Source organism: Fusarium falciforme, chromosome 7, assembly GCF_026873545.1.
Source record: "Fusarium falciforme chromosome 7, complete sequence".
NCBI classification, from domain to species: Eukaryota; Fungi; Ascomycota; class Sordariomycetes; order Hypocreales; family Nectriaceae; genus Fusarium; species Fusarium falciforme.
In genome coordinates, this window is record NC_070550.1 from 2311068 (window position 1) to 2336878 (window position 25811).

At 50.4% G+C, this 25811-nt stretch overlaps 9 protein-coding genes across 9 annotated transcripts; 6 read left to right on the forward strand and 3 right to left on the reverse strand.

The window, feature by feature from the left end:
* Window positions 1-2977: 2977 nt before the first annotated feature.
* On the forward strand, window positions 2978-4658 carry NCS54_00934400 (C3H1-type domain-containing protein; the record flags this gene model as incomplete). The annotated part of the gene is made up of 5 exons (XM_053154695.1): window positions 2978-3076; window positions 3145-3246; window positions 3308-3662; window positions 3727-4561; window positions 4610-4658. The coding sequence occupies 5 exons, from the start codon at window positions 2978-2980 to the stop codon at window positions 4656-4658; spliced, it is 1440 nt and encodes a 479-aa protein (XP_053010670.1).
* Window positions 4659-5300: 642 nt separating this feature from the next.
* NCS54_00934500 (Alcohol dehydrogenase 1) lies at window positions 5301-6842 on the forward strand (the record flags this gene model as incomplete). Its single annotated transcript, XM_053154696.1, has 4 exons — window positions 5301-5670; window positions 5742-6552; window positions 6604-6699; window positions 6752-6842. The coding sequence occupies exons 1-4, from the start codon at window positions 5361-5363 to the stop codon at window positions 6840-6842; spliced, it is 1308 nt and encodes a 435-aa protein (XP_053010671.1). The 5' UTR covers window positions 5301-5360.
* A 984-nt stretch (window positions 6843-7826) lies between these two features.
* Window positions 7827-8236, reverse strand: NCS54_00934600 (Hypothetical protein; the record flags this gene model as incomplete). Its single annotated transcript, XM_053154697.1, has 2 exons — window positions 7827-8184; window positions 8232-8236. 2 exons carry the CDS (start codon window positions 8234-8236, stop codon window positions 7827-7829), a joined length of 363 nt encoding a protein of 120 aa, XP_053010672.1.
* Window positions 8237-11198: 2962 nt separating this feature from the next.
* NCS54_00934700 (Hypothetical protein) lies at window positions 11199-12026 on the forward strand (the record flags this gene model as incomplete). Its single annotated transcript, XM_053154698.1, has 1 exon — window positions 11199-12026. The coding sequence occupies one exon, from the start codon at window positions 11199-11201 to the stop codon at window positions 12024-12026; it is 828 nt and encodes a 275-aa protein (XP_053010673.1).
* A 1433-nt stretch (window positions 12027-13459) lies between these two features.
* NCS54_00934800 (Hypothetical protein) lies at window positions 13460-16349 on the forward strand (the record flags this gene model as incomplete). Its single annotated transcript, XM_053154699.1, has 3 exons — window positions 13460-13899; window positions 13952-14324; window positions 14379-16349. 3 exons carry the CDS (start codon window positions 13460-13462, stop codon window positions 16347-16349), a joined length of 2784 nt encoding a protein of 927 aa, XP_053010674.1.
* Window positions 16350-16443: 94 nt separating this feature from the next.
* Window positions 16444-18444, reverse strand: NCS54_00934900 (Hypothetical protein; the record flags this gene model as incomplete). Its single annotated transcript, XM_053154700.1, has 1 exon — window positions 16444-18444. The coding sequence occupies one exon, from the start codon at window positions 18442-18444 to the stop codon at window positions 16444-16446; it is 2001 nt and encodes a 666-aa protein (XP_053010675.1).
* Window positions 18445-20259: 1815 nt separating this feature from the next.
* Window positions 20260-21111, forward strand: NCS54_00935000 (Hypothetical protein; the record flags this gene model as incomplete). Its single annotated transcript, XM_053154701.1, has 1 exon — window positions 20260-21111. One exon carries the CDS (start codon window positions 20260-20262, stop codon window positions 21109-21111), a length of 852 nt encoding a protein of 283 aa, XP_053010676.1.
* Window positions 21112-21759: 648 nt separating this feature from the next.
* NCS54_00935100 (DLH domain-containing protein) lies at window positions 21760-22692 on the forward strand (the record flags this gene model as incomplete). The annotated part of the gene is made up of 4 exons (XM_053154702.1): window positions 21760-21883; window positions 21936-22035; window positions 22086-22426; window positions 22481-22692. The coding sequence occupies 4 exons, from the start codon at window positions 21760-21762 to the stop codon at window positions 22690-22692; spliced, it is 777 nt and encodes a 258-aa protein (XP_053010677.1).
* Window positions 22693-22892: 200 nt separating this feature from the next.
* NCS54_00935200 (HET domain-containing protein) lies at window positions 22893-24269 on the reverse strand (the record flags this gene model as incomplete). The annotated part of the gene is made up of 1 exon (XM_053154703.1): window positions 22893-24269. The coding sequence occupies one exon, from the start codon at window positions 24267-24269 to the stop codon at window positions 22893-22895; it is 1377 nt and encodes a 458-aa protein (XP_053010678.1).
* Between the last annotated feature and the right edge of the window lie 1542 nt (window positions 24270-25811).

The following is a 25811-nucleotide window of genomic DNA, read 5'->3' on the forward strand; positions in this document are numbered from 1 at the left end:
CCGTGTCCTAAGAGCAGTTGTCACCCAATGTGGTTCTATAAGTTGACTATCTCTAACCCGCCAATGGAGATAGACATCGAGATTCCAAATTGCGATTGCAAAGTCCCGGGCCAAGTCACAAGATGGGTGGCAACAGGGCAGTCTCCTTCTTAGCCATCTGCAAGCAAGTCACCCGGTTTGGTCATACCCAGCGGTCAACCAACTCGCCAAGCATTGGCTTGAACAACCAAGGCACTGATCCGACAACTTAGGCTTATTAAAGTCTCGAGATAATTGGATGGCAAATCCCGCGAATCCCGTACCTTTTCTTCATTCCTTGCATCTCGTACAGGTGTCGCTTCTTTCTGCATTTGCTATGCCGTGACTGGGCAATGCACCATGGATGTTGTCCCGTCGCATGTATGATCGTCAGTCATCCCGCCAACCACTTTGGTGATCGTCTTTTCCACAAGTGTAATATAAGACTTGACAAAATTTCACGAGATGAGTATTCCTCCAATGTGCACGAACTCACGTACGTTTGAGCAGTTGTTCAATCACGAGGCCCCAAAGCATCCTCCTCGTCACCATTTTCCAGTCTTGACCTCCCCATTCCCATGCAACGAGTCAGAATCGGCCGAGACTGATACATGGGAAGTACTTCAGAGTCTCGTGTGGGGGGAGTCAGCCGTCCTGGTCGATCTCTGTTATAAAACCGAGAAAGACTATGGCTGGTTATCGGGACACTCTTTATCGTTAGATCTGCTTTCTACCGTCAAGGCCCATGGCCAAGGTCGCAAGCTCAACAACTGGGGTGTTTCTCAAGGCTCTTTCCTGGGCTAGGCTTTTATTGCCATGTTCCCTGATCGCGTTGGACGCTTTGTGCTTGAAGGTGTCATGTCAACGACTATTTCACTCGCACCTGGATCGGTAGCACCCGGGACAGCGAAACGGCGCTTCTGAACCTGTTCAACAATCGTGTTGAAGCAAGGTCTAAGCTGTGCTTCCTGACAGACTATGAGAGTAAGAGTGCAACTGAGCATGGCTTCATGAGTGCTGTCGTCAATTGCATGGAGGGGTTGATTGGCAGGCCTTTACTCGATGACGACAGTATGCCGGGGGATTATGTTGTCTCAAAGTTCAAACAGGCCCTCCTCGAAAACCTCCATTTCCCGCGGAGGTTTCCTACCGCTACAAAGATAGCCGATTCTGACCTGAAAGGGACTGGGCTACAGTCTTGAGGTTCGCTGAGGGTTCGACCACTGCCCTGGCCGCCCAGTCGGGTGCTGCCTGGAACACGGCCATAGGCACAGCGGTCCCGGGGATCTCGTGAGGCAACTCTTCCTTAAGTGTTGACTACCCGGATGATTTAAACACCATCTATCGAGCCCATCTCGCGCAGAGCTCCATGGCTGGAGGCTTGGCTGATACGAGTCTTGTCTGCGCTCGATGCAGGTTTTCTGCCATGGAGCAGTTTGATATAAACAAGTTCCGGAAGATTAATATGACTTCTCCTGTCCTCCTGAAACGGAGTCTACGCCTCTGTCACGCTTTTGAGCTACTAGTGGGAAATCTCGGCCCAGGGGCTGGAGGGGACGCATTGTGCGGGATGCCATGCCAGGGCCCAGGGGGCCGTCAGATTAATCTTCTGAATGTGACAAGAACCAATGAATAAACTGTAAGGGTCGTTGATATGTAGATATGGTACGTGGGCACGGCTCGTTGTTGGGCTAGGCAGGCCGGCTGGCGACGGATCAGTGAGTCACTGACCCACGGGACTGTAAACTGTAATAACTGATGGTTGGTTGAGAAAGTATCTTTGTCATCCCCTCAGGAATGACGGTATTGAAGGAGCACGCCGAATGTTTGATGAGGCGCCGTTGGAAAGGGGAATGCTGGCGTACATACTGGCCCGGGTGCAGGACTGCGGAAGCGCCCGTCCTGGATGTGAGATGCCTCTTTGGGTGTCGAATCGCATCCATATAATCCATGATGTGATATGCTCCTCAGTATTTCTTTTCTCTTCTTACGGAATGCGTGGGAGGTTGGAGCGGGCTTCTGAGTTTTATGGTCAAGTCAAGACGTCAATGACATTCTGGTAATGACACGCTTATTGACAGTGAGTTTGCCCCAAAATAATTTCAAGTATGTCTGACAAGTCACGGCTGATTCTTGTTGCTCACTGGTACTTCTGTCGTGCCAAGGCATCAGTTGGGTCGCCAGAGAGAATCACATTGGCGCTACCAATGGAAGCATCTAATATCAGCAAAGATGGCGGCTCCAGGTCAATAAAAGAACCCTGAATAGTGGCCACCTGAAAATGGAACAACCCAGTTGAGCCTCAGCGCCTAACGAAACGGGTGCCTCAGCTGGGCGAACCATCCAGGAGGCAACCCAACACGGCTCTCCCAATGATGGCACAGAGGCAGCCTGATGCACGGTATCTGCCTATGGCAAGTCACCACAGAGCCAACAACCAGGATTCAAAGAGGGGTCACACAGTCATGGCTGAAATGCACCTTGCAGACTGGGTGATTTCTTCCCCTTTGACCCACCCCTCTCAGGCGTACCACCATCCACGGCCATTTATCTAGGCCTGCACGCCTTGCTCGTAGGCAAACATTGGCTTGGCAGTTTCGCCGAGGCAAACATTTGCATTTGGGCTTCGTGCCAGAAGCTTCTGGACTCTGCCCAACAGTGTTGGGAGGCGGTGCATGTGTAAGGCAGACAGGCGTCTACCACAGCTGTGCTGGCTTTGTTCGATTCTTCAAATACCAGGCCACACAGCCCTCCTTGCCTGTTCACCTTGTCAACTTGCACTTACTTCTCAGAAAGGACCAAAGTGCCAAAGGTCCAGAACACAAGCTTATTTTAACTTTGCTGCAGACTCCACGCCATTCGTCCATAATCCATATTGCCGTAACCGTGGCCTCTTTATTGAATCCGACTTCTCGCTTTAATCTACGCCACATTGCTGCCTGTAGCGAGCACGAACAAGATGTCGAGTGCTCAAGAAAGTTCCAATTCCAAGGACGAACTGGCTGTCCAGATCCAGAAATGGAATGAGCAGGACAATGAAAGGCATTCATGGCTACGAGTAGGCTATCCTGTAGCTATCTACTAATTTGTACGCATCAACGTCGTTAACCGCACTGTCTTTCACAGATGCTGCAGCAGACGGTTGAGGCCTCCGATGAGGAGAAGCGCCGCCTGAAGAAGGAAAATGATCAGCTCACGGCTCAGAACAGGGACTTGAACAATCATTTGGTGCGTATAACTACCACCGCCGGGACAGAACATGCGCTTTGCTAATAGCAACGTGGCACAGAAGGCGCAGCAAAAACAAAAAGATCCCTACGTCGCGGTCCTCGTCGACGGCGACGGCGCAAAGTTCCAGGACAGTTTCCTCCAAGACCCCGAAGAAGGTGCCACGAATGCCGCTCTCGCGATCAGGCAACACGTTGCCGAATACGTCAAGGATACAGACCTGAGTAGTGATATAACCATCTTTGCCCGGGTCTTTGCCAATGTCAAGGACCTCGCCCACTCTCTCCGCCTCTCGGGAATTGTCAGCTACGAAGATAAATTTTTGAAATTTGTTACAAACTTCACCAATGCTCGTGCCGAGTTTGATTTCGTCGATGTCGGATCTGGCAAGGAGAATGCCGACTCCAAGATACGACGTGAGCTTCTGTCTACTTACTTGTCAAATCACAGCTTCACATCTTTACTAACTTTGGAATGTAGGAATGCTGAAATACTATCACGACGATGTTCGCTGCAAGAAGATATTCTTTGTCGCCTGCCATGACGCCGGATATGCACATGATCTACGGCCGTATATCGACGACCAGGGGAGCCGTCTCGTCCTTATCGAAACCACCCCCGCAGCAACAGGAATCAAGAAGCTCGGTCTTCCCATTATTACTTTTGACAATGTATTCCGCAGCGGTCTGCTTCAGAACGAGATCAGGATTATTCCCCAATCTCCACCCAAGCAGATTTCTTCTCCGTCACCTCCGCCTCGTGCTCAGCCGCCGGTTGCAACGACGACAGTCACGGCGACCACGACGACAATTAGATCAGGTAATGGAGGTATTTCCACCAAGTACAAGGGGAGCTATGCTGCGGCTGGTGGCACCGGAAACCACCAGAATATTGATGTCGGTACGACCAAGGCGAAAGCACCCAAGGTCATGGAGTTCAATCAGGACAATGTCCGCCTTGATCCGCCTGCCAAGATGCCAGGCCACACTCCAGCTCAAGATAGCTACAAACGAAAACTTGCAGAGGCAAGAAACCAAGCGTTTTGCAATGGTCACTATCTCAGCGGCACCTGCTCGTGGGGACCCCAATGCACCAGGGAACATGACACGAAGCTCACGGCAGACGAGATGGTCATCCATCGCTACAAGGCACGCAGTTGCCCGTGCTTCGTCGGGCCTGGGTGCCCTGACTTTGCTTGCCCCATGAGCCACCATTGTCCGCAGGACCCGTTCTGCACACGGGGCAACGAGTGCAAGTTCAAGAATACCGCCAAGTTTGGCGACATGCATCTGACCAAGGCGGGTATGAGACCAGTGTAAGTGAACCTGGAACGTACTGAGGACTTTTACTGACATTCGTCAAGGAAACGTTGGACAGAGGGTTGCGAGTTCCCAGAGCCTATAATGACTTAGCCGCAGTTGCGGGCAAAGTTCAACCCCCAATACCACCCCCAACACCACCTCAAAGATTGACACTCGGACTCGGATTGGCAAGTTGGCTGCATGGTTCCAATGAATATTAGTCACTAGATATCCTTCAAATACATTGTCACCCACTGTTGTCACCCACTGTTGGTTCTACCCAGCGTAAGCCAGGCCATCACCCAGGCCATCAATCCTTTGAAGTCAAGCCCAGGGTAGAGACACACACAATCTCAGCCAATACCAGAGCTGCTAACTCGGACTCCATTCCAAGCGCTCTAACCGGAGCAACTTCCGCTTACTGCAAACGGCCAGATGACGAAATGGATCCCTTGAAGGGAACGGCCCCGCAGTGGAGGGAACAACACGTGTCGACTATCGGCCAATGGCCTCGTGTCGCCGAACTGGGTTTCTCCACGGACATGTTACAATACTCCGCTGAGGAGACGCAATTTCCCATCCTGGGGCTAGAAAAGATTTATCTAGGTCGTATGACATTGGAGATAGAGTTCCGGGTGCACCTGGTTGCATGGCACCACGCTGACTGGGAGTAGTCTGATGGGCCACGGGACAGAGATAGCACTAGTATATATAACGCCCGCTCGCCGGTCACTGCGGAGCCGCAACCGGCACGGCACGGCACGGGCAGAAAGAAATCACATTCCGTCTGATAATTACAGTAGCAGGAAAAATATGATGAGACCAACGAGCAGCTTGATGAGGAGTGCGGTCCTCCGGGCCTCTGTGAGACCTGCTGTGCGCAGCTCTGCTATCGTGACGCTGTCAGCAGCAACTCGAATCAACGTCCGGAACTTCACCTCTACCCGGAAATGTCTTTGCGGAAGCTGTGCCAGCTCGAGTGGCCAGGCTTGCGCCCGTCACAGTCGCGTTGTCCCCAGCACCAGCACCATCAACGTGAGCAAGACGGCGGCGTACGCAACAACAGCAGGACCCGAGATTCCCAAGGAGCAATGGGCACAAGTTCTTGAGCAAGTGGGCGGTCGTATGTTCTATCTCCGAGGCATCGCTCAACGTGACGAACGAACCAAGACAGGCTGACTACCTACCCAACAGCTGTCCAGTACAAGCAGATTCCCGTCCCCAAGCCGGCTTCGGATGAAGTCCTCATCAACATCAAGTATAGCGGTGTTTGTCATACTGACCTGCACGCCGTCAATGGCGACTGGCCTCTCCAGTCCAAGATGCCCCTCGTTGGCGGACATGAAGGTGCGGGCGTCGTGGTCGCGCGGGGTGAGCTCGTCAAGGACATCGAGATTGGCGACCACGTCGGTATCAAGTGGCTTCATGGCTCGTGCATGAGCTGCGAACAGTGCCGACAGTCCAACGAGTCGCTTTGCTCGACAGCTTCCCTGTCTGGTTACACTGTTGACGGCTCATTCCAGCAATACGCCGTCGGCAAGGCGGCCCATGTTGCCCGTATCCCCAAGGATTGTGACCTCGCCGCAGTCGCGCCTATCCTGTGTGCCGGTCTGACTGTGTACAAGGCCCTCAAGTCTTCCGGTGCCCGGCCCGGTCAGCATGTTGCCATTGCCGGTGCTGGTGGTGGTCTTGGTGTCTTTGCTATCCAATATGCCAAGGCCATGGGTCTGCATGTCACGGCCCTCGACGGCGGCGAGGAGAAGCGCAAGGTCTGCCTTGAGCTTGGTGCCGACACCTTTGTTGACTTCAAGACTTCCAAGGACACCGTCGCCGACATCCGCGCGGCTTCTGGTGGTTCTGGCCCCGATGCCGTGCTGCTTCTGGCTGCCAGTGAGAAGCCCTTCCAAGAGGCGAGCCAGTATGTCAAGAGCAAGGGCACTATCGTCTGCGTTGGTCTACCAGCCAATGCCTTTGTCAAGGCCCCCGTCTTTGATACCGTTGTTCGGTAAGAAACATGAGCACCAGGTTCTTGCATGTCTGCTAACTAGGTATACAGTGAGATCAACATCAAGGGAAGCTATGTCGGCAACCGACAGGATACGGCCGAGGCCATCGAGTTCTTCCGACAAGGCTTTATCAAGGCACCATTCAAGTAAGTCGGTCAAATATGAAACAAGAAATGCCTACTAATTGTTGTACTCTAGGGTTGTCGGCTTGTCGGAGCTCCAGGATGTGTATGACTTGATGCAAAAGGGCGGCATTGCTGGCCGCTATGTGGTGGACACCAGCAGGTAGGCGTACCTTCTTTCGCTAGGTAGATAAAGACCTCAAGGTCGGCTTCTTAAGGGAGGCATATTGAAGGATGAAAAAAGTTGAACCTGAACCGCTGGCTTCTCGAGAAGATGAATGATGATGACACTCAAGATCGGTTCCCATGGGATGGGGATGCACGCCTTGACTCTCGGCGTGGCCTCTCAGTGAGTAGATGAAAATAATTAGATGGTTAAGTAGCGAAAGAATTGAAGCTGCGGCTAGTTAATCTAAGAATTTGTTCGGTGTTGACGCTAAAGTAGTTGAGGCTCGCTGGCGCATCCAAGACGCCATGGCATACGCCCGAGCTTCTGGGCGTGAAAGATACCGTCCCTAGTTAACTGAAAATTAGTGCAAACTGGAGTGGAGAGAACCATCTGGTCAACTTGCTGGCTAATTTCTGATGACTAGCTTGTGCGACACTAGAATCTATTTCTCTATCGAGCCCATGAAACACCGGCATAGGTATGATACTGTGAAACATCACAGCTTCCCTTGAACTTGCCGGCTTAGTATCACTGCTGTAATGATGCCGTCTTGATTTATACAAGAGATGCGATAACGTACCCGAGCCGGTGGTAAGAAGTAGCTCTCGGACATCTACAGGTGGTATCAAGAGAACATGGTGTTTTCAACTTGGCTAAGAGAGGGTCATATACATAACGGGCAATGCGCACTCTTGGAGAGAATATTCAACAGCATCAGGAGGCGAATGGCATTGCCACGAATGCTTAATCATGGAGCGCCTCCACTCTCAAACGTTGCCAGCATCTTTCTCATGGCTGTTCCATCCGAACCACCGGGTGCTCTGCCGTAGATGGATTCGCCAAGCATGCGCAACTGCATCGGGAATTGGTGATCTTGATAGTGCTCGATGATGTCCTTCTTTACAACTCCAGACATCAAGTTCTGTCACTGGTTCTCGTCCATGCCAAAGTCCTCGCACTCCTGTTGTTTCTCAGGTGTTCACTATGAAGGGAGTAGTTCCTTCTTGGGCCTGGTTATCTTTCTCGTGAATCGCCTGAAGCCCTTTAGGCTATCTGCACGGCCAGCGTAGATGTTGCCATCGTCGACATCTCCCTCAAGAGTGTACATGTCATCGACGCGGAGACGGTATGTGTCAAGAAGCAGTCGATACACATCCTTCTCTGGACGATTGTGGAGGTAGGTGCCATTGTCCAGACGAGTGAATAGGTCGGGGATGGGCTCGTCTAGTCCCTTGGGCGGAGACAGGCCCTCATTTCCAGACCCAAACGCAGAAGCAAACCCAGCTTGCTTGCTGCAGACCTTCTTGTGTGCCTTCCAGTCGGCCTTCTGGCAGTCTCGGCTGCAATAATGCGTCTGCTTGCACTTGGCACAGCGCTTCAGGGACACTTCATCTCCACTATTGTTGCACTTGTTGCATGAAGCGATTGTGAGATATTAATAAGTATGCAGTGAGGACCTTGATAGAGAGACAGAAACGTTGGTGGCACGGGTTCGGTTGAACAGGTGCGGATCCGCGGATGATGATGTTTTGGTGGAACCTTGAATGGGATGAATGCCGAAGGTGGTGTGGACACAAACTGGTGATTTGTGGATAAAAGCGAGCCAATCGGACGACACTGCGGGGATTGAGAATTAGATTTTACTCGTGGGGACATCATATGAAGACTTTGCTCGTCACAGGGGCACATGAATCCCCTGATTCTCGGATCTACGTATGGAGCCTTGTCCTCGGTCACATCCCGTGATGGAACAGTCTAGGTTACTCGTATTGTGGAGCGAGCTTAGGTGAGCACAGAAACAACGTGCATAACCATGTTTCAACAAGAACAGCCCATGTCAGATGCTGCACCTGAGCGGATGCTGCGCCTGAGCGGAGTTGCTGGGGCTTGGATTTACGGTTATTGACCGAGGGTTTAATATGAGCACAAGGTCAGATTGAATTAAGCATGATATTTGGAATGCAGACTCCACGGGGCAGTGTTTGAGAAAGATTCAAGTTGATGAGTTGGAGTGCAGCAAACGAACCAGGGTAGCCCTGATGCTGCGGTCCTTCGTCTATCTGAGGCGGTCAGCTCAAGAGATCTGCGGTGCATAATTTGGGTCACTATCTACCCTGGGACATATGCCGCAGTGGATTCTACTATTATACCAGAGGTACTTCGGGGGGTGTATCGACTTGATGTTGCATCCCATCAGGACGTGGGTCATGAAGGACAAGGCAAAGAAATCGCCAACATGAACCAACTACCACTCCAACATCTTAGCGAAGGAAACACCACCCGGTCTGCTTGGTTTCATAAGCCACATATCTACGAACTTAAGGGGAAACCGACCACTATCGCGCCGAAAGCGACTCGAGCTGTGACTCTACCAGTTGATTGGCATACTAGGATTTGCGCGGAGAGAAACCGAATTTTCTCTCGGACCGGATTGCAGACTTGTCCTAAAAGAGGCTTCTATAAAGAACGGCAATGGAGTTAAGATTCGGGAAAGACGAGACGTCTCGGGCATCAGGCCTCCCCTCTTGCTTTGTGCTTTTCCTTGTTTACTTGAGTAAGACCTACTAAGGGCGCAAACCATTGGGTTTTTAGCACATTGAATCTCAACTGGTGATCTATAGAAGTAATTGGCCTAGTAGGAAGTTCGATATCAGGTAATTGATATCCGCGGGCCCTAACATAGCTCTTTGTGGTCCATTGGCCATCACCGTCAAGTGATGACGCACGAGCCTGTCAAGATATGAGGAATTAATTTGAAAGAAATTCTTCAGCATTCTTTGACCATTATTATTATCTGCAATGAGGACAAGAAGCCATCAGCCACAACAGTAACAGACACAGTTATCAATACATAACGGCATCAGAACCCAATACCGTAAAAGAATTCTTTGATCATCTGCCGAGGTCATCTTGACATGATAAGAGACTGTGCCATACCGAAAGCCGGTGCCTACACCTAACTCAAAGCTTATGCGTATGCCCTTATCTCTTGTGTAAGTTACTCCAGCAACCTAACGGCTCCACGAGATGAGCGGCTTCTAAAACTGGACGACTACCCAGTTGTAGCAGAATTTTTCAAGTTAGGTTTTTGGATTGTGTGACGGATGCGCTTTTGAGGACCCGTGCTACATTGAATCAATACTTAAACAATGAATTTCTCCGAATGCCGGATATGATCTGAGGCACGAACCAGTTTCACTTGTAAGACTGGGCCATGACTTGTAATAAACGACCTGGCCCTTGATTATCTTGGATCTTGATACAAAATCCGTGTCGATATTCAAGGGTGATTCAGGGGTTCGCCGTACCGGAGAACCCCTCCGTTCCATTCAAAATCCGAGGCTTCAAGCTCCTTCGATTGAAAGTAGCCAGTTGACACGATTCCGGGCAAGGCAAGTCATTCCCCTTCGCCATAGAAACTGTGTAAAACATTAAGTTTTCAAGATAGAGTTATTGAGAAATATCTAAAGTCCCCTTTGCAGTATTGAGTCACGAATTGACTTTAGGCTGTCATGATTGAAACTGCAGCAACAGGTCAAAGGGCCGCCCAACCTGTGATTCTTGTTGATTATTGACAAGATGTTGGAATCTTCTGGTTCATTGTTGCTCAATTTTTCGAAAAGCCTAAGTCTCGCCATGTCTACTTAATGCCATCGTCTCCTCTCAGATGTCAGATTTGTTCTTCTCCCTTTCATCACCAGTTCTGAGTCTTCATTCATGCTGCCTTGTCGCTTTATGCTACCTTCTACTTAGCGTACGCAAGCTTCAGTCTCTTGTTCAGCATTCTATTCACATTGACACTGTCATCGACATTCGATTTCGCATTCTTCATCTTGATTCAGATCCTTCTCTACAGACTGCCTCGATTCAGCATTCTCGTCTTGAAGACCACGCGTCATCAACTCCTCTGGAGCCTTCTACAGTCCATCTTTTCAGGTTGTCTCGCTTTTTGCAGAGTACACAATAGCAACTTCTCTTGAGCGTTTCACAGTTCAGTCTTGCCGATTGCCTCAATTCAGTATTCTCGCCTTCTGCACAGCACTCTTCGGCACCCTCTTTTGAGCGTTTTACAGCCCACTTTTTCAGACTCTGGATTCAGCATCGCAGTCTTCTGCAGAATACACATCAACAACTTCTCTTGAGAGTTTTACAGCCTATTTCTTCGGACAGTCTTGATTCAATATTCCAGTCTTCTGAACAGTACACACCAACAACTTCTCTTGAGCGTTTTACAATTCATTCTTCTGCATTCTCTCAATTCGTCTTCTCGCCTTCACGCGTCAGCAGCCTCTCTTGAGCTTCTTTCGGCCTATTTCTTTCTACACCTTATCAGCACACATACAATCACGTCACCATGTCTTCTTTTGCTAAGTTGATGTCGTACAAGTCAGTCACTGACGACGACATGGACGACTGCCGATCCGAGTGCTCCTACTACTCGCTCCCCGAACTCGACGAGACAGATCCTGTCCGTCGCATCCCTGCTTCAGTAGTCAAGCAGCAGGCTGAGGCAGTTCCCGCCAGCTGTCAGATGGAGACCAGCTATCCTCACACCTACAACAACTCCGAACACCTCCCACTACGCGTGGCTGGACCATGGCTTGAGTATCCGCTCGTGAAGGATGGCCCGTATATTTCAGGGTCACCCGGTCCCGCGAGGGTTGTTGTCAGTGCAATGGGTGGCACAGGATTCGATGTTATCTACCATCCGAACCGCCCAATATTCTGGGGTCCTAAGAAGAATACCTTTGTTCAGGCAAGGTATCACCCCAAAGGATCTCGCCGTAGCAATATGCCGGCGCAGAATCAATATTTCGGCCAGTCACCGTGGGGTCTGGCCTCTCCCTCTACTCCACAACCACTCGCCCTCAGTGAACAGTCTCTTGCTCTTTTTAACAGTCAACAATTGGTTGGCGCGAAACAATTTTTGGACATGCAGAAGTGGCTCAATACACAAGCATTTCCTCATTCACCCCAGAATCTTGCTGCTCAGCTACTCATCACTGCTCAGCAACTCATTTCTGCTCAACAAGTCATTGCTTCTCAGCAGCTCATCGTTGCTCAACAAATCAGTGCTACGCAACGGTACCTTGACACCCTGCAGCCTCTTTCTCGACCATCTCCACATTACTCAAGCCAGATGATGGCCTCCGCACCTTTGATTCCGGTTGGAGAGGTTTAATGAATTATGCTTAATGTTCATGCTATACACGGGATAGACCATTCGATGACAGTTGGGGCAGCACGGTTTTTTCTTTCTTCTTTTTTTTCTTTGTCTTCTTCTCTGCTCTTGAAGGTGATGAATTCACATGAATGTTGAAGTTGTATGGTGGATGATTGTATAGATAGAACCGAGTTTTGAAGAGAATTGAAGTGAACATTCATCCAATAATCAAAGAGACCTTCTCCTGTGCCAACAAGTTCCATTCCTCTGCATACATTCGACCACTTACCAAAAGATACACGACACCCTCTTTCCACTCAACCCATAGAACAACGTATGCATCTTGCTTTGTGACTGTGTGGCCATATTTTTTCCTCGCCCTTTTTTTCGTCTTGGAATATATGCTCGATTTGTAGACAACTACCACGTCAACCAACAATTCCTTCTCACCAAGTTTGGGAAAGAGAGCGGAGGATTCCTCGTTGTGTAGGTACAGTTTTCCTACATGCTTGTCGGCCGTGTTGCAAAGAATTGCAAGGTTTTGGTCACGGCCTCGAACTGTTTTGGTTGTTTCGCAGAGTAGATATTGAGGCAGCTCAAGGCCACAAAAGAGTCCCCGAAACGACGCGGTCTTCTAGCTCAGCCATCCCACGGAGGGCCGGGTTTTAACTATAACAAAGAACACGTTATCAACACATCATAACATCATATCCCAATGCTAACACAGTGGCCTTAAAGCTGGTTCACATTTAGCATCTGAGGGCTAGTATACGTCAAGGCCAATAACCAGCCCATCCGGATCAAGAGTTGCCAATGTTCTGATGCGCCATAATTACGCTATCCAGGCTCGGCTCTCCACAACCTCCATCACAGTGAGGATGGCAGCCGTTGGTAACAACCTGCAGGCAGAGATAAGATGGCAAATTCTGGCAGCTCGGTCTAAAAATATTCACCGATCGTATAGTTAGGGTTCAAAATATGGCCGTAAAGTTGGTGATCGAAAGTTCCTGAAATGTACTGTAAGGCTGACCCCTGCCTCAGCGCTTGCACTCGCAGTTGATTGGTTATCTCCACAGGCTGACTGAGGAGGTACTGGTGTTGAAAGGTCACTAAAATAGACATTGAGAGTATTGAAGTGGGAAAGAGGAATAAAAAAGATCGAGTTGAATGCTTCATTTACTCTTCCTAGTTATATATGCTCTTTCGTATTCATGTCGCCTTGACTCTTAAGTTTTATCCTAGGGAGGTTCTGAAGAACTGCGCTATTTCCTTTCGGTACCCACTAAGCTTAGCGAGGCTATGTATTTAGCCAGCGCCTCAGCCGGGCTTCGATCAGGTCACACTCAGGCAGCGAAGCCAACTCTCGCACTCGTGTCGAGTTGACAACCAACCACATTTGTACTGGCCTGGCCTCTAACGAACACGTGCAGAACTCGATTACTGCAGTCAGCATGGCTGAGGCATTCGAGATCATAGGCCTTGCCTCCAGCATTGTGGCATTCGTCGACTTCAGCATCAAGCTCGTTTCGGCGGTCAAGTCAGCGCGGGACTCGGTTCACGACACACTCCCCGAGGTCCACGAGATCGAACTGTGCTTGGAAGATGTCCGGCATTCCAATCTGAGGGCCATCCAGGGGTCACCTGGACGTCACTTATCTCAGGGTGAGAAACACATCATGGCCATGGCGACCGAGTGCGAGAGATTGGCGGGTGAGCTTGGCGAGATTGTCCAGAAGCTCAAGATAAGAGACGGTGCCAGATTCAGGACGATAGAAAGCAGCCGCATCGCATTGCGTGTGCTGAGGAAAGGGAAGGACATCGAAGATCTGCGTCGTCGTATCGATAACTTGGACGTCAGGATAAGAGCCAACGTACAGTTGATTCTGGATAAGTTAGTCACCGAACCCAGTAAAGAATGCCCATCACTGACTGACTCGTGGCAGGGAACGGGGCTCTGAGATTCTGTCTGATCTCAATGCTCTTAGAGAGTCTCAGCGGCAGCTGGGGATCAACTATGACTCCAAGCTGGATGGCATTCAGAAAGATATTCTGCGCTTGGCTGCAGATAATCGGAGGGCGCAAGGAGAGCAACTAGCCGCCTTGAAGGAACACCTTGACCTGTTAGAACAAGAACGCGTCACCTGTCAAAGGCAGTCCAGGATCATCCGGAGCCTATACTTTCCAGAGCTACGACGCCGATGGTCACAGATAACTGACGCGGATCAGTTCACAAACGCCTGGCTGTTCGATCCAACAAGGACAAACTTTGTGGAATGGCTCAAGGACGGAGATGGCATCTACTGGATCAGCGGTAAAGTGCGCTATAACGCTCATCACTTCATGATGCATAGTGCTAACAGTCTACGATAGGCGGGCAGCGGCAAGTCGACACTGATGAAGTTTGCGGCCGAGCATGAGAACACAGCCAAAGCCCTGGAAGAGTGGGCTGGCTCTTCTCAGCTCTTCACGGCGAGTTACTACTTCTGGAATCAAGGTTTCGAGATGCAAAAGTCCCAGGTTGGATTGCTCCAGTCTCTGCTATACCAGATCCTGAGACGGGCCCCTACTTTGATTCCACACATATGCTCAGACGACCGGTTGGATCACGAAAGATGGGAGATCAACGAGCTGAAGACGGCCTTTGAAGCCCTCGCGAAACATAGCGGCCTGTCTACCAAGTTCTGCTTCTTCATCGACGGTCTTGACGAGTACGACGGAGAGGAAGAAGACGTTGTAAGCTTTCTGACGTTTTTTTCCGAGTCCAAGTTGGCCGATATCAAAATATGTGCGTCGAGCCGACCTAGGCAAGTGTTTAAGCCCTTCCAGGAGAGCGTTTATTCTCTGGCGGTCCAGGACTTTACAAGCGAGGATATGAAAACTCATGTCCGTCAGAGGCTGCAGATGAACGAAAAGTTCAGGGCCCTAGGCGCCTCACAGCCTGGATGCGAGGAACTCATGGCACAAATCGCTCAGCAATCACAGGGAGTTTGGCTGTGGGTATTCCTCGTCACCCGCGACCTGGTCCACGCCGTGAACAGGAACGAGGGCTTTTCTACTTTGCAGAGAATTCTCCGCCTGTTTCCACCAGATTTGGAGGCGTACTTCGAGCACATCATCGAGGGCATCAAGCCCGTGTTTCGAGTAGAGATGGCCCAAATCTTCTTGATCACAACTGAGGAGGTTCAGCCACTACCACTGTTCGCCTTTTCCCTGCTTGAGCGGGAGAGCCGCGACTCTGACTATGCTGTGAAAGCTCCGATCTCGCCGTCTACCAAGCAGGAGGTATCAGAGGCCGAGGATCAGTGGAAGAGTCGGATCCAAAACCGATGCGGTGACCTCCTTATTGTCAATAACATGCCTCACCCTATCTTCCTTGGAAGCCCTGTTGACTTCCTCCATCGTACTGTCCGCGATTTCTTGCAAGACTGCTACCACCAGCGACTGGTGGAAATCGTAACCCCCCAGTCCAGCTTCGATCCCCTGGTATCACTCTGCAGAATGACACTATTCTTGCTCAAGAGCATACCAAACGAGGATTTCCGTCGCAAGTCCTCCATCAACAGGGTCATTGGGCTCACAGACGAACTTCTCTACTACGCTCACGAGGTCGAAAAGAGAAGCCAGGCCCTAGATACGGTTGATTCTCCTGTGGCTGACCTATTGGACGAACTAGACCGGGTCAACTGTGAGCATGCACGCTCCCTGCGCAACAGACACTGGACTCATGCAAGAGATCTTCCCAGGTCTCGCGGTTACGAAGAGTACCGCGAGGGTGGCAACTGCAATTTCCTAGCACTAACAGTGCAGGCCCGTCTAGTCAAGTACGTGCAGGGGAAGCTTGCAGCGGACCCGAAACGACTGCAAAAGGCTGGTCGGCCCCTGCTGGACTATGCGCTACGCCCGAGGCGAGTGACGGCCATTAGCATGCCGTATCACTCCCAGAGGGACGATCCCAGTATCGATGTTAACATGGTTCGCCTGTTGCTGGATAATGGTGCCAGCGTGAACCAAAAGGTGCATCTTAACGATGGCCGGACGGTCTGGGCACTATTCCTCCTTTCGTGCTATGAGAGCACCACGAGAGGCGAGGCCACCGCGCCAATGAGGGAGGCTTGGTACCAGGCAAGTGAATTGCTCTGTCAGCATGGCGCAGACCCTCAGTGTTGGCTCGACGACAATGACGCATCGATGAACGTGGCTGGGGTCATGGACAAGCTGTTTGGGAGGGATAGAGCTCTGCATTTGCAAAGCTTGATAGCCGAGGCCCAGACACGGAAGCAACCAAGCAGGAGCTCTTGGCTTTCTGCCCCGGGACGATTCTGGAGGATGGTTTCTAACTAATTGAGAACGGGCTCTAAGAGCGAGAGATATGTACAGACAGCATCCATGCTGGAATATATGATTTAAGATCATTATAGAAAATACAGCCCATAGGTTACACCCTTTCTCCAGGACCTGGGTGTAAAAACCTAGTAATAAGCAAATTCTCAGGTTGTGCTTCATCAGGGTCTGCCGCGAAAATCCCATCCTCGCCATCCATACGACGTCTCCGGGGGATGTCTTCTTCTTCTTCTGCTTCTTCTTCCCCGCCGAACCGCCCTTCACTCGGCAGCAAAATAGCCCGATCAATTGCTTCGGGAAGGCCGCGATGTCTCCCTCGTAGCATGACGGCACAAAGGATTACCTTGCTGGCGGCATGCCACCCACCACTGAAGGAATAATTCGCGTCCGGTAGTCCTACGCTAATGCCAACACAGCCGTACGCCGATACAACCTCAAACAAGATGTTGAAGACGGAGTAGTGGACGGGATCCCGGCGAAATTGGCCCGACTCGATGGTTGTGATGACAAGAACGGCGAGCATCAGGGCCCAGGCGTCATGGCGCACAGATCCCCGATTCCGTCGTCGGAAGTGTCTGAGCTCGTCGATGAGGGTGTTTTGACCCTCATTCTGGGTGGGATCATGATCATTTTGGGAAGTGAAGATGCCGAGTGACCGCTCTTCATATACGTTCGTTCGTCTTACGCTAAGTCTGATCGGGTAGGTAAGGATGAGCATTGCGATTGCGTACAAGACTTGTAAGCCAATGTGGAGGTTGGCAATGTTGGTGATGTGGAAGCCTCCAAAGCGAATGGCTGTCATCCAGCAGACAGTAGTTAGTCTAGTGATTGAGCAGTAAGCGTTGTCAGGCTTCGTAGACTTACACAGGGCTTGGAATAGACCAGCAAGAACACGCGGCCCCGTCGGGATGCTCTCGATTTCGGGGTTGTTGAGGCTGAAGAGGATGAAGCCGACCCAGTTGACCGCGTTGAGAAAGATGAGTACGGACAAGAGATACCAGGTCACACCTCTAGGCCAGAGATAAACATAGACGCGCCGGGGATGGTCTAAGATGAAGTGCAAGGCTTCCCCTGAGCTAGAATACTCTCTTCCCATCAGGCGCATGATCTTGACAAGGCACCAGAGGACGAGTCTCAAGAAGATGGGGAATGCCGTGCGCCCAGCAAGGATCATCAGACCCATGGTGATAAGGACAAAGTATGAGCGCTGGAAGGGGACCATGCTAGCGTCCAGCAGAGACATGCCCGAGTTATTGAAGGCCGATACGCCGTTGAAGATGCCCAGCCACCAGAGGTTGGGGCTGTCGTCCAGGGCTGGTTTGTTGTTGTTGATCCATGAGCCGAGGGAAATGCAACCTAGAAACTGCCAAAAGAAGAAGTACAGCAACAAGATCTTGAGAAGCAACTTCAGGGCGCGAAACTCGATGCCGCCTAGCTCGTCGCGTTGCTCGCTAGTGAGTTTATAGAATTGGCTATTTCGACCAATAGTGGGAGTCCAAGAGAGATAGGGAACCTCGTCGTCGTCTTTTTCCCCGGCTCGAGAGTCTCCCGCAGTCTCTGCTGCGGGAGGAGGCGATGGAGAAGGCGCAAATCGGGGCGGTGAACGATCCCTTCTCCTCATGCGTGCCTCGCGGACTATTTCATCGAAGCGTTTGTTGAATCTCCGCTTGCGAGAGTACACGATGCAGATCGAGATCCAGATCCGGCTACCGAATATGATGAGTAAAAAGAGGAGAACCTGCTGCCCCGTTGTCGCCTGGCTCAGGTTAACCGTGGTAAGACCAGTAGCTGTCATGGCGGAGACGACTAGGAACAGGCTGTCGACGTAGCTGATGCCGGATGACGAGCCCCAGAAGATGAGTGAAGCTATCAAGCAGACGATGATGAAGTAGACGTAGTGGCTCGTGATGAAGCTGAGCTTCGACAGAAACTGCGACTGCCAAGCTGCGCGTACGAGCTGGGCTGGACGGCGGATCCAGGCCTTGTCATGCTGCCACAGGGGTGTTGAAGCGTCAATATCGTGGCCTTGCAGCCTGGCCACTTGATCGTTGTCTTCGATATTCCGGACTCTAGGGCCGCTCCGTTCAAGGTCCATTCTAGATGCAACTGGTGTGCTGCTTGGTCTCCTGGAGCATTGAGTGATTTGCTTCGTTCAGCTGTGTGGGCTGAGGAAGAAAGGCGGGGCTGGTTGCGTCTGTATACGCGAATCAGGATGGCCTCCATGGATTACCTACCCGCCGACTTGGCCTTTGCAGCAGCATGGCTGAAAAATAGGATGAAATCCTGGTTCACAAGCGTAAATCCCGTTTTACGAGGAGTCTCTATTTTAAGAAGTTCGTCCAAATGTTAATATTGAAGCTTAAAGTCAACTACACTCCCCGAGGCACCAATGCAGTGGAGAAAAAAAAAAAAAGATACCGGCACAAACGCATCAGACTATCTACCTCTTAAAGCAGCAGGTGATACATAGGGTACAAAGTCGCTGACCTCCCATACAAGGCAGAAAATCCCACTGATGGGTAATAAAGCCTCTCGACACCAGTGGAGGCTATACTATACCATAATTGTTCATGGTCTACAAAGGCGTCAAAGCGACAATCTTGGCATGACCAGTGAGTCCCATTGTTGTCCGCCACCAGTGACATTATGCCCTTCTGGGGCAACCTTTTACATTCCTCTGTCATAGATACAAGTATTAGATTCACGTAATGCTTTTCCTCATGGCCTATGAAGCAGTCAGTCTCAGTCTGCCTTGTCCACCGCCACTCTCTTAAATACCCTCTCTCGCTCTCATCGCATGGATGCCACACAGCAACCAAAACCCTCTACCGTAATCTCCGCAGAGCCTCAATGTCTCGCAATGATACGTACTTTGGCTCATCAACACGATTGATGACTTCGAACTTGTTCTCTAAGGCTTTCGCACAAGCTTTCATCCTGCACCCATTTCTTTTCCACAACCCATCTGTAATTCTCGCCCCCTCGATATATGAGACCAAGTTAACAAACAATAGCACGCATCTTCTCTTAGTCTAATTCCATCTTCTATTCCCATAGTGGAATACGATGATACTGCCAGCGGGCGCATTGGAATAACGACGGGACTGGGCCTGGGCTTGCCACTCATGCTTGCACTCGCAGGCCTGATTATTGCTTTCCGCAAGTGGCGAAAAGATGTGCGAGACTTGGATCAAGAGGCCCAGATTGTTGTAGGACCAAAAGATCAACTCCATGGTTCTAGAATTTTGTGCTACGTGACAATAGGTATGGTGCTGATCTTGTTCAAGTTTTATTGTATTGTCACGTTATTGGAAAGCTCTGTTTGGCCTATTAATCGTGGACAAGGTGAGGGAAATGGCGGTCCAAGATAAAAGGAAGCTGACTCAGGCTGTTTGCTGGAGGGTGTTGTACTCAACTTCTATTGTTGCAGCTATTGCTCTATGTGTTCTTTGCTGTGCCTAGTTGAAGCCCGGCCCTCGATGGGATACTTGCGCCAGAAGATAGCAGCTATTGCTCCTTGTTCTCATGAAAACTCGTGCCTACACCAGTGCTTACTATTGCTGGGCGCTTTTCGCGGTTAATTGCTAAGCGAATTCGGCTGTCATGTTGACTGCGCCTCTCGTGACAAACCCATCAAGTTTACCGGCCACGGCCTACGAGAGCACCTACATGGCATAAGTAAGTGACTTGAGTTTCGTCTTAGTATCTATACTATAGAATTTGTTTAAGCATCTCGAGGAAACTAAAATTCTTTTCCTTTTCTTCAACTAAGAAAGTCAAGGTCGGGCTGAGGATTCTGGAGTTCAGGCTGTTCTCATACCCCTGTAAGGGGATATCTTGGCTTATATGCCCTGATTTGGAGTACAAATTGGTCTGCTGACCGTTTCATTCTCCTAAACCAAAGCCAAAAATGCCTCATCTCCAACCTTTGACGACGGCGTTTGCTGTCGGCCTTCTCGCCCTAACTCCTCTTTGTCCTAGTGCTGCATGGAACTCGGACAGTGCCACGGCGCCCTTCGAAATCGACGTCATCTTCCCTCGAAATGAGACCTACAGGGCGGCCGGGGTCTTTCCTATCTCGCTAGCCGTACAGAACTACACGGCTTTGCGGGCGGCTGGCGACTTTTCCCTTTCCTGGCATATTATGCCCTACAGCTACGGGCGGATCCCGGGCGGCATCACTTGGGATGAGGGCGATTTCAAGACCAACAATTCACCTGATGATAACGACACTGTCGTCTTCGTTGCCAACACCAACGTCACGGAATGGATCCACCAAAAGGATCAAGACGATCGGTTCAGGTTGCAATGGCACCTCGAATGGGATTTCAGGAATGAGTGTGACTACAAGGGATCATATGTCTTTGGTGGTATCATGTTTTCTATCGAGACAGAACGGGAAGCTATAAAATCACCTGGAGGGAAAGGAACCGGGAAGAGGCCTAACGTCCTTGATGTTCCTGAGTGTCCTGTATTGGGATCTGTTGTGCTTCTGCGCAACACGACAGACATTTGCTCACGCGTGCTGGATATGGGTAATAACACGGCTGAGGGCACTCCTTGCGCATTCACAGTCGATAAGGCTCTTGCCAGCAGCATCTCAAGCCAGGCTGCACGCTCAGCTACGTCGGCTTTTCTAGCAACAGCCTCCCCTACTCAAGAGCCAGAACCCACCGAGACAAACTCTGCCCCATTCAACAGCCCGGAGTTCTCGACGTTTATTGTTCTTGGGGCTATTATGATGCTATCTAGTTTAGCATGAGCGGGGCTCAACTTGGCGAGTAAGGATAACGACCCTCGACATGTCCAAGGGTCCTCATAATATAAATGTGTCTTGTCTGCACCAAAGGCTTCGAATGAAAGACGCTTTTAACGCACAGCCTAGAGCCGGAATCGAGAAATGGCTGCCATTTATGTTGGTCAACGTTAAGAGCGAGGGTACAGTGACGCACCACGCATAGCTTCTTCAATGGCTCATCACGTCTAACAATCCATGACGCGCGTGCTCTATAATGGCGTTCCACCACAACATCATTGTTCCTCCACTAACATTTCCTCAGACGGCTGTCAACATATGACATAGCATCTCAACAAACTCAATACCGCATAACGCCGGATTCACGGCTTCCTCGGGTCTACGGGAGGTCCAACCTGGTTACGCGAATTAAGCTTATTGGTTTGACAAGATACCCCTGCTTCGGAGAAAGCCTTGATTCAGCATTGATCGCCATAACCACCAGCACGACATGATGCACTAGACAGTAATGAATAATGAATTTATAAGCATGCCGTTGCAATGAGGTGGAGATTCTACCAATTGCCTAAGTCCGGTCATCGCGGGATAAGAGGCTTGGGCACGATAAATAGATATGGCCATCACTCAACTCAAGTCTTGAGAGGCAAAGTCGCCATGCATTTCACCCGAGTACTCGTCGGCCTATACGGCTTCGCTGCCATTGCAGCCGCCCAATGGTCCGGGAATATCTTTAAATCTACTGGAAAACCAACCGGAACCGAGATCGAATATGACGGAGGTGAGCTTCAATTACGTCACCAACCCTGCCATCTTGTATTAACGCACACCAGTCACTCTGTACATCAGCAAGCCCAAGGTGCCGTCCAAGGGTGGCACGGCTGTGCTGTACCTGAGCGATGTCTATGGGCTCCCGTTGTTGGAGAACAAACTGCATGTTTCTCTCTGTCCATATGAAGCTTAACCTAAACTAACATGTTCAGGCTCGTCGACAGCTTTGCTCGTGCGGGATATCTCACCATCGCACCCGATATTCTTAACGGTGACCCAGCAGACCCAAACGTCCCGTTTAATGCGGAAGAGTACTTGAGCAGGCACAACCCCCAGAATACTGACCCTATCATCGAAAAGACCATCGGGTTCATTCATAAAAAGCTCAAGATTGACAACATCGCTGTTACTGGGTACTGCTACGGGGGGAGATATGCATTCCGCTTCCTAGCCGGGGGCAGAGGCGCCAACGTGGGATTCGCAGCTCACCCTACTCTCCTCCAGAACGATGAAGTTCTGGCCATTCACGGTCCCGCGAGCCTCGCAACAGCCGGTAAGTAATTCATCGGTTGAAAGGAGAGAGGTTTGATGCTGACTATAAATGCAGAGTTCGATAGCTTGCTCAACGCAACCCAGCGATCCGAGATTGAGGCCCTGCTTGGCAAGACTCCACAGCCATTCCAGGTCAACTTGTACTCGGGAACGCAGCATGGGTTTGGCGTCCGCGCCAACGTTTCTGATCCAGAGCAAAAGTTTGCCAAGGAAGAAGCCTTTTGGCAGGCCGTGCGGTGGTTCGGTGCTTGGAGTCCCAACAATTAGAGGTACATCTTGCCCAAATATCTGCCCTAGTGTAAAGATTGTATCGGCAATTAGAAGACACTTTTCAAAACCTTTGACCTGCCTTAGATGATCTTTCTCATATTTTAAGTAATTATGAGATAGAATATAGACCTCTCATTAGTATTTAATGGGGGTACCTATTGTCACAGCCAGATGATCAATAGCTACCAACAAGGGTCTCAAGATATCAAGAACCACGTCGGGTCTTCCAACGCGCCATAACGAACGACTGACTGGAGGCGGCACTTCCCAACAAGCGTGTATTGATCCGAAGAATCGGGGCGCTTCCGAATTATGATACCAAAGGCTTGAAAGGGTTTGGGCCGATTTGCAACCTGGACCACCTTATCGCCGACATGTACTTCAGCATCCGTGATGGCATATGTGAAAAACTTGTGGCTCTCTCCGCTCACCACGACAAGCTTTTGGCCATGGCACGTCTCTTTCAGGCGAAGATGAAATTTGAGAGCTTCTGCCGCTTGGTGGTAATCGGGTCGATCGTAAGGGTTCTCGCACGCTGCCTCAAAATCTGAGAACAGGCCGGCCCATGCGTATTTTATCCATGAAGGGGGCGCTCGCAAAGATCCGAAGAAAATCTCGGGAAGTTCATGGCCTAGGAACAAGTAGAACTCCTCTTGCCTTGTGAAGGTGTATATCGATTTTGTGGCCTTGACATGAGACAATGCCAAGTTACGCCATTCTTCAAACACCGTCCTGGACCATCGTGGATCTTCTGTGTTGCATGTGCTTGCTATTTGGTCGACTATGCCCCAATTGGTGGCCGCGAAAGATAGCACATTACCAGGCAGAAACTTTACCAAGGTGTGAGTATTATAGACTGTCCTCATGGCCGCTGTCAGATGCTCAGGGCTATAGATGTATTGTGTTCGAGGGATGGAGCTCCAGTCCGGAACCCAAGATGGTAGTCCCTCCAGACTCGAGTGCGATTCAGTGGCATAGAGTAGACTGAACCCGACCTCACTAGACCGAAGAAGATATTTAGCGAGACTGACAAACGTGTCCTTTGTTGACCGCGAGTAGTCAGGCAGAAAGCCCTTGACGCCATCTCCATCCACCTTTGAGAACAAGGGCAGAAGAGCAAATACCTTGTCTCTTGGATCAGTGGCGAGGCATACCCGTGCTTTACATAATCGCCTGAACAGGCCTTCGGCATCGAACTTCTCCTCGGCTCTTGAGACGGTTCTAATGTCAAGAGGGACTGGAATCAGTCCAAAGGTGCGAGGAAAACCAAACCTGGTGAGATTGTCGAAAACTCTCCAGGGAAGTGTCTTTGGCCCGCAGATGATGACTGGGAATTTGCCATTCCTGACTTCTTGAAGAACCCAGACCCGTTTAAACCACGGTCGCGCAAACAGGTTTCTCAAGGCCACCACGTCGGGGTCTTGAGATTTCGCAGGATCGGTACATTTGGCTCTTATGGCGCAGGTTGGCAAGAAAGTTGCCTTTTCCAGGGCTTCCATGGCAAGGTCGCTTCCTTGATCCTCTTCTCCAAGATAGATGGTAATTCCCTGCGCCTTCCGGTAGATTGTGGCCATGATTCGTACTTGACTGTTTCGTTCAGGCGTGTCCCTCTGGTTAATGCAGATGGCATCAATCCAGAAAGTAACATTCTTGTCAGAATGGCGAAGTCTCTGCAAAGCTGAATAGCAGTTCTCAGTGACCCAGACCTGCTGGTTGTTGTTGCATCTCACAGGCCGTTGTCGTGTTGCATCGCCCCATACATAAGACAGGGCACGGTATTTCGGGGGATTCCGGAAAGATGCGTGGCTTATAGAGACAGTTATGGGGCCATATGAACCGGGTTGAATCTCCAGCAACCTTATCTCATCCTTTGCAAGGGGTTTGTAACGGTAGCGCTTCTCGGTCTCCCCCTCTTGTAAAGAAGATGCAGGCTGTGGTTCAAACGGCTCTGTCGCATGGGCTGGGCACGATTGAAATCGGTATTACTTTTTGTTGATTGTGAAATATCTGAACATCATGTTTGTCGAGAGTCTTGCGCGCCGTAGCCGGGGACTCTCTGAGTGGGAGTGTCCTCGACGAGATGCCTTCTGACAGCCCGTCTTGTGTCCAGGATGCAGGAGCATAGCTCCGTACTTGTTTCTCAAGTTCCTCATGCATCACGGCTTTTGATTTGAGCATTCCTCTCAGGAACTCGTCTGAATAATGCTGTCGTAATTCAACATCTTGAAAGACTGTCAGCAATCCCCTCCTCCGGCCACGTCTTCTCTGGCAATGTGATGAGTCTTAACGCACCCATGGCTTGTTTAATTAAGATGGATACAACAAAATACTCATGAAATTTTAATGTTCGGGTCAAAGGTCGCTGGAGCTGGAGCTGATGGGGGTTAAACGCGGATCTTGCGGTAGTGACAAGAGTGTTAACGTCACAATCTCACTCACTTGGCGAAACTATCTACCATATTCCATGAGGAAATATTCGTATACCGAAGATCTTGTTCTGTTTAAAGCCCTAGTGCATTCATGCATTTCATCGGAAACAGCGCTAAACCCGTCACACTGCATATGGACATGGCTGGGAGATGGGGGCCAAGATGGAGGCATGAGAGGTGAAAGAGAGAGCATGTTGTTTCTTAACTCGTCCTAGAGGCCTGAGCGTGTGGCTTCAAGTTAGTTCGGTTCCGGTCTTTTATCCAATCCTGATCAGGAAAAGGCCGATCTTGGCAATGTTGTCGGAAGGAAGAGCTCTTCGAAAAGCGGGACTATCTTGAGGTTGTCACCAAACTTGGACCATGAGTTGTGAACAGCGGTATAATAGCAAGCCTTTCATAGCCAGTAATAATGGCACTGAACCCGTATTCACCGCGCCAGATGTGCTCCCTGTCTATCAACACTTTCAGGGCATGCACTCCCATCAACCCTCTCTACCACAAGACTCAAAGTTCATTCAACTGCCGCCCAATATGCTAGGGGGCGCCCGAGAATTGATGCGGCATACATGCTTGCCGGCAAAGGGGGTTCGTGCCATGTGGACTCGAGACAAGGGCCTGGAGATGGGCCCGATCGAATACGGGCGCTACGAAGAAAGACTAGAAAGAGGGGGGGCTGAATATGAAGGT